The sequence below is a fragment of the Triticum aestivum genome, chromosome 1B (assembly GCF_018294505.1).
Source record: "Triticum aestivum cultivar Chinese Spring chromosome 1B, IWGSC CS RefSeq v2.1, whole genome shotgun sequence".
In the NCBI taxonomy this organism is placed as follows: domain Eukaryota; kingdom Viridiplantae; phylum Streptophyta; class Magnoliopsida; order Poales; family Poaceae; genus Triticum; species Triticum aestivum.
In genome coordinates this window covers 97,755,993-97,763,791 of record NC_057795.1, presented here as the reverse complement: position 1 = coordinate 97,763,791, position 7,799 = coordinate 97,755,993, and the positions used below count along the sequence as shown (strand labels likewise).

At 43.1% G+C, this 7,799-nt stretch overlaps 1 protein-coding gene across 1 annotated transcript; it reads right to left on the bottom strand.

The window, feature by feature from the left end:
* Positions 1–918: 918 nt before the first annotated feature.
* On the bottom strand, positions 919–7,599 carry LOC123110039 (glutamate--cysteine ligase B, chloroplastic; the record flags this gene model as incomplete). Its single annotated transcript, XM_044530445.1, is given in 16 exon segments — positions 919–1,387; positions 1,500–1,569; positions 1,653–1,733; positions 1,887–1,979; positions 2,360–2,440; positions 2,530–2,619; positions 2,848–2,941; positions 3,083–3,151; positions 3,235–3,305; positions 3,387–3,455; positions 3,601–3,684; positions 4,101–4,193; positions 4,734–4,841; positions 4,927–5,077; positions 6,960–7,238; positions 7,332–7,599. Coding segments are annotated over 15 exon segments (1,497 nt in total). The 3' UTR covers positions 919–1,298.
* Positions 7,600–7,799: the final 200 nt, after the last annotated feature.

Below are 7,799 nucleotides of genomic sequence, written 5' to 3'. Positions count from 1 at the left end.
AATAGATCAGGGTTCTTGTGTTGTCGAGATCGGCCATTGAAGACGAGGGAAGCCGATGGAAAACTTCAATGAGATCAGACAGAATGGAGATGCCTTCCTTACCAACTAGATGTGCAAGTATACCCGGGGAAAGAGTCAATCCTAAAAATCAAATACATTCTATCGAAAGGCATAAAAATAGTCATCAGATTTTTTTTAGAAAGCTTCAAATTATTTCAAAAAGAAAAGTGACCCTCGGTCTGAAAATTCCTGCCATTTCGAATATGCCTGAATATTGCGTTGTTTATGAGGAAGAGGAAAAGGCATTGGCCACAAATCCGGGAAGTGAATGATTGCTTGAAAGCATTTTTCCCTTCTTTTTTTTTTTGAGAATCAACTTGAAAGGGGTAGGTGTGCCATGAGACGAGGAAAGCGATGTTGGACTTTTTTCTTTTGAGCTGAAAGCGATGTTGGATTTGGTAGTGCCGTGCGCGCAGCCATCAGCGGGGGGAGATAAAGAACGGCTTGGCCAGAGGAGACTTCCGCTTCAGTTATCCTTTTTTTCTTCAGCAGAAGAAATGGAATTGAGAACAAACACAAAACACACGTGTGGTTTTCCAGTCCAACTAGTACTGCTCACTTAACAAGACTAACGTATTGGATGACAGCATAGCCGGCTGTCAATGGGATGCACGGAACGAACTCTCTGAAAGAAACAAACGAGTCGGCACGTCTTCAACCCATGGGCATATATACCGGGTTCACCGACGCACTTCCCACAGCCACACACACTATTACCTCCATCCCAAAAAGCTTGTCTTATTTATCTAGAGATACAAAATAATTTAACACTAAAACATGTCTAGATATATCCGTATCTAGATAAATCTAAGACAAACTTTTTGGACGGAGGAAGTAATGAGGAGTATAACTTTAACCTGAACATGCTCCCAAACACTGAATTATTTCCAGGAAATCAGGCCCCTTCCATCATCACACGAGATGGATTTATTCCGAATACAAGCCGTTCATCAGGGAAAGATGAAAAGGGAGTCGGTACAAACAGGGGTTTGTTCCAGCTCCCTGGAGATGCGAGAAAAATCAAAAGCTGTAAAAGCTCCCCACAACTGAAAAAAGAAAGACGGCAAGCCACAACACAGTGTTCCGAGCTCAAAATTATTCGCAGCCGCAAGACCAGAAATTAGTCTTCCCTCGTCAGGTGGCTTGTAGAATTGAGGACGGGATTTTGTATGGGGATACAATCTGAAGACCCTGTCCACCTTGTCCAGCGTCCACCGAAGTTATATATGATATCAGTATCAATATAACAACTCCTCGAACACAGGGTCCACGCTGCGCTGCCACTTTGTCTCGTATAGATTCAGAAGCTTCTCGGCAGGTGTCACTCCTGCAAAAGAGTAGGTCGAGAATTATCATCTGGAGAAGGCGCAGTTCACAGCCGACCGTGGCAAGCTAGTATTTATCTTGATCAAGTGAATGAAGTGTTCTGAAAGCGTCACCTGTTCTAACAACTTCGTCGACCTCTCTCAGGAAACCAACCTCCTTGTATCCTCTTCTTTCTAATCCATTCTGCACCACCACAACAGGATTGTTATCACCAGCAGTATGTTTGTGGGCTTAGGGACAAGGATTAGTAGCCTAAAGCTACTTACCTTAGCTAACTGGAGAACATCTTCAGCTAAATCTCTTACATACCCATCCCGGAATGGTGTCTTCAAACCAGTTACTGGGACCTGATCAAATAAAACACAAAATCACTCACAATTCAAGTCGAAATTTATTCCTATCAAATCTGCCATTACAAATTCTAGTCTTCTGATTGGTGTTTCCTAACGACAACATTTCTACCACTACTAAGGACAAAGAGCAGAAATATCTTGAGATACCTTCCGTCTCAACATCTCTCTTTCTTCCTTTGTCCAGTCAGCAGTCATGTCAATAATGCTCTGTAGTGATTCGTCGTCATACAACAACCCAACCTGCAGAGAAGGACAAATCAGATGCAAAGCTGATTCTGAGTTTTGCGTCGACGTGGAAGTTACTCATTCCATTTCAAAATATAAGGCGTATTTTGACCATAATCTCATATAATATTTAGTTGTGGTTATAGGATCAGTAATAAGATGTGCTTTTGAATATGATGGATCCAATCATGTGATTTATTGTATGTAACATAAACCACATATCATTCAAACTAATTGTTGGTCAAAGCACGAATTTGGACTGCCAAATTTGCCTTGTAATTTGAAGGAGGGAGTACTAATTAGTACAGTAGCAATGAACATACTGCCCATGTCTGTGCTGTAAATGAGACGGTGTAGATATACAAAACAAATGGAGGAAGAGTCAGCAAACAAACCCAAAATGCAGGCAAAGCACACAATCTCCTCCAAGGTCCACCATCAGCACCTCTCATCTCCATGTATCTCTTCAACCTAACCTGCAAGGAGAATAAAAAAGAGCAACTGATTGTTGAACTGAAATAAAACCAATTAATATGTCACCATGCTAACCAAATCAAAGGTAAACCTCAGGAAAAATTGTTGTTAGATGGTTCTCCCAATCGTTCAAAGTGGGCAACTCCCCTGGAACCTGTGGGAGCTTTCCTGCCATAAAATCCTGCAAAATACACACAAGCCAAATAAGAGTTCTATAAACTTCCAACATTTAAAGTCATGTACCCAAAAGCTTCAAAATAAGATACTCCCTCCGATCCAAAAAAAGTGTCGCAACTTTGAACTAAGGTTAGTTCCAAGCTGCGACACTTATTTTGGATATGAGGGAGTAACATTTACAAAGTTTACAGCATATAACTGCAGAAGTACTAAGATATTAGAGACAAGAGACCCGAAATGACATTCCAGTACAGTCAATGTAAGTCTTGTTCCGGTATACAAAATACATTGGGACGTCCAATGCATAGTCCACATATTGCTCAAATCTGCAACCGAGAACAAATTATAATCAGAACTCATTTAAACTGAAAGCCTCATTTTATGTAGGAATCGCTGTTGACCAAAATGACGCCAGCAATCAAATAGCTGGCATTCTGGATGGCGGAGAAGTTTGTATTAATGCATACCCGAATGAGTCATCAAAAACAAAAGGAAGCATCCCCGAGCGGTTGTTATCAGTATCAGTCCAGATATGGCTGCAGATGATTGATGATAATGATGTTAGCAGCTCCATACAACAAAAAAGCACATTAAGTTCTGAAAGCAATGAAGTAAACACCTTCTTAAACTGAGAAACCCATTTGGTTTCCCTTCTTTGAAGGGAGAATTTGCGAATATTGCTGTAGCGATCTGTTAAACGAACAAGTCAGGTTAGTGCAAGAGCAGCAAAGTAAATTATCAGGAAAAATGGAAGATAATACAGATACCCACAGGCTGCAATGCAAGGCTAGCACGGAATTTTCTTATCATATCTTGCTCTGAACTGAAATCAAGATTAACCTGCATGCCAGAATAGTGAACTCCTAATCGAAATTGTGTAGTTAACAAATGAATATTGTATACTAGTCTGTTTGACATCAAATGAACTAAAGGGCAGCGAGTTGGCAAAACAGCCCGTGAACACAAAACAAAAAATGACAGTTACCTGTACAGTGCACGTGCGGAACATCATATCAAGGCCAAGAGTACCAACTTTAGGCATGTAATTCCTCATAATTTCATATCTTCCCTACAAAGTAACAAATTGTACGATCAGACTTTACAGGAACCAGTAACAGTATAATTATGTTGCGTACGGCAAATGTATGCATAAATTGCAAGTGAGGTTATGCATGAAAGACTACAGTGTGGTTTATCATCATTTTGTGCTAACTGCCAAGTGTTCGATACAGTTGAAGTGGAGGATTTCACTTAATGGTGTACCAAGCAAGAATAGGTGCATCAAAAGCCAGCATTTCGATAAGCCACGTGGAACTATGTTGTACTAATGCTGCAAACCATAAGTATGTTCTTGGATTTGCAACTTCATTTCTCGGAAATTAACTAGACTGGGATATAAATAAAAAAGTAAAAAAGGCCTTTTAACAGTCTAGCAACAGCACAAACTTCAAAACCTACATTTCTGAGGTTTAAGGACAGAATTACCTTGGGCATTATTGGTATATCAGCCAGGGCCCATTTTGGCTGAAAACCCATTCCAAGAAATCCTACTCCCAATTCCTCTCCAACTGCTTTGACCTACAAAACCGGCAGAAGTTAAAATCATCGCATAGAACAGTATAGGCCCTTTCCACAAAAAATACATGCATCATAGTACAACTAACTTTCAGCAAGTAAAACCTCGAAGATGAATGTGCAAACAGAACCATGAAACAGTTCAATTTGTTCTTCATGAACCCAGCCAGTCTGATGGAAACTAACTCCATGCCCAGCAAGGTTTGGAGGTCTTACAGATGCATGCATAAGATGGTACAAATTCCCAGAAGAAACTTGGAGATATTGGTGGTTGTTTAGTTCTCAAATAATTGACACGGTTGGTTGGGATGCAAATATACATTTGGTGGCATGGACTTTGTACAATTTTTGGGATATGAAATAGGATAATCTACAATTTTGGGATATGAAATAGGATAATCTAATTAAAAAGAATTTTCTGGTGGAAACTAAATATGACATTATGATGTCACAGGTGAAAATCCCACAATGTTACATTTCATAAATTTCTGTAAAAGGTGAATACTTATACATGTAACAGTTTGCTCACTAATAGATATTTACCTGATAAAGATGTGAATTGACCTCCGCACAAGTTTGATGTAATGTTTCGAGGGGAGCGCCACTAAGTTCAAACTGGCCACCAGGTTCTAGTGAAATGTTTTGCTTTCCCTGCATCCATATAAATAAGTTGTCACAGAATTCCCTATTGATTCAGTGAAAACCATATATATCTATTTCTTTCTAGGCATAGTACCTGCTTGAGACCAATAACATGGTTTTCTTCCATTATCTTGTCCCATTCAAATCTCTCAGACAGCCCATTGAGTATAGCACTGATCTGATCGTACGTTATAGGGCGCAATGTTTCGACATCAAAACCAAACTTTTCATGTTCTGTGCCAATTCTGCATAACAAGAAATTTACTCACGGAATGGACCAAATAACTAACCGAAATACTCAGTAGGAATTATACAGGAATAGAACTTCAAGAAAAACAAAAATATATTGTCAAATCTGAAATAATTTGAACAGAGGCACCATAACAATCTTCATCTCCAATAAATTATACTGATTGAAAAAAATGAGCACACTCATTACATTAACAAGATGTATCTATATCTATACCTACTAATAAAGGGAGGCGATATTCTTGGTTTGGTTTCGCTTTATTTTGTCCTGTTTTGAGTACTTTTATTACGTACACTATTTTTGGGTTTTGTCCGTTAAACGAACATGTGTGCAAGCGAAAGGAAACCGGGACATACGTGTAAAGGAAACGAAAAAATACAAGCAACGGGAGGGACTCGAACTAGAGCCCTCGAGCTAAAAACTAGCTCCAGTAACCAACCAATCTAGCTTGACTTACGTCAAAAGTAGCAAGTTCGGCTTATTTATACACTATTTGTCAGAGTTGGCACCAGCCCTCGCACGACCAGCGAACTAGAGGCCAAAAATGATATCGTTCGCGTCGGGTGCACCTCACCCCCGTGTGGGCCTCAGCCCATCAATGGCAATAAAAATAACGGCTTGTTTGAGGGATCAAAAAATAGATTCAGTTTTCTAATAAAATAGTACCGCCTTGATTTCTTATACCCCACCTTATCAATTTATATACGTTTGTGATTTGAAATCGGTAAGCCACCATGACAATCAATAAGCGGGTAATAGTGGGTCTTGTCTCGTCACAGATGCGAGCAGAAGCAAATTAATTGCTTTGCATGGGGCCAATAGGTGTGAGAGAGAACCGACTTAATGATCAAGATAACGAAGAATGGGGAATTAAAGAGAACCCAGGTAAACATAAAGATAATGAGGACACGACGCCCCAATGCCGCAAGACAAGTAGGTATAAAACTTGTGATCTCTCTTAAAAAAGATACCACGATCTCCGATCTCTCTTAAAAAAGATACCACGATCTCCGGATGAAGATGAACCAGCAGAACCTCCTCGCATACGAGAACGACGATGACTCATCGAGGCGCTACGGCAGCCCCCGGTCTCACCAAAGGCGATGTTAAGGCTGGTTGCATGATTAATTAATGCCTGATTGGTACAAATTTCTTCTCTAGACCATGGTGTGCCTTTGTTTTGGTGGGTGTGACAACTAAAGTTTTCTTCATAGCTAGCCACAAAGCGTTATGCTTGTACATATATTTTTTTACTAAATTTAAGTACATGTTCTCTCCCGTTGCAACGCACAGGCATTTGTGCTAGTTAAGTATAGCATATCTAAGCTTAGAGAGACTTTTTGTGCCATTTAGGACAATCATTTGTAAGCTTACTTTTCCCACATATAGCATATTAACAAGTACCATATCAAGCTTTTGTTGCTCTATGTACAAATTGCAACTTTACTACTTCCAGCATTATATGAGTGCACGAGCTGCACCATTTGCCGACAAGTTTAACACAATGTATCCCCAATTCAGTTCCTAGTCTAGTATAACTATGCTAACCAGTACCATGTGACCCCTTCGTTGAACAAGGGCAGAGCTTCATTTGCTAACTAGGCAAAGCAACGGTCACTTCGACGTATCCACCCTCTTATTCCTACAAGCGCAAACTACTAGCAAGCATCACATAGACCGTCACTGCAAGGCACTGATTCATGTGAAAAAATTCCACCACTCTAGGGGCGACTGAACAGTGGATACAAAATGCCCAATTGCAGAGCTAAACAGTAAGCTGGGCAGTAAGGATCGGCCGTTCCAGCCATAGAACTACGTTCCGCTTCCAACAGTAAGTAGCAAGTAGGGAAGTAGCACCATATGTGGAAGCTTCTCACCTCCAGTTCTCCTTGGGCTTGCAGCCGGACGCGAGGTAGGCGACGAGGTCCTCCTTGGTGAGCGGCTCCGTCAGCTTGGCCGCCTCCTCCGTGGGGGGGCTGGCCGCCACGGCCCCGCCTCGCCGCCTCCCCCTCCGCCCCGCCGCGGGGAGCCCGACCACCGCGAACCCCTGCCGCCCCTTCCTGCTCCCGCCCGCCGCGCCGCCGTCCGGCTGGACCACCCGCACCACCGCCAGGCGCGACGCGACCGCCATCACGCCCAACCCGCCGAACAAAAACCTGAGGCACGAAAAAATCCGCAAAACCAACAAAAGTTCAGCGCGAATTGCGGAATCCGACACGATGTCGCCATCGAACCCCCGCCCAACCCACCTCGCCGCGCCCACCCAGCGAGAACCGGTCTGATTCTGTCTATTTGCTGGTGAGATTCGCCGCCGGGAGGAGACGGAGACGGGGACGGGGACGGGGACGGGGACGGGGACGCGCGCGCCGCCGTCCGCCGCTGCTGCTTCAGAGTCCGGAACGGAGGGGAGTGTGGGGGGTGGGATGGGGGCGGCGTCGGCGCGGTTATAAAGCGGTGGGGGCTGGGCCCGCGCCCTCCGCGGCCGCGTCAGCAGCGACGACGCCTTGAAGTGCGCGATGATGCTGCTGCTGCGGCTGCGCGCGTCATCCAATCCGCTCCGCCCTCCGCGGGTGCAGCCGGTGAGTGATTTGGACAGCTGGTGATTTACTAATCCTTCCCCCTCTTTCCTTTTTAATCTTTCCTCGGTGGTGGGGGCGCTGGCCTAATGATTATGGCTTGTTAATTGCTGGAATTAAGCTTCGCCGATGGTTCTCGTA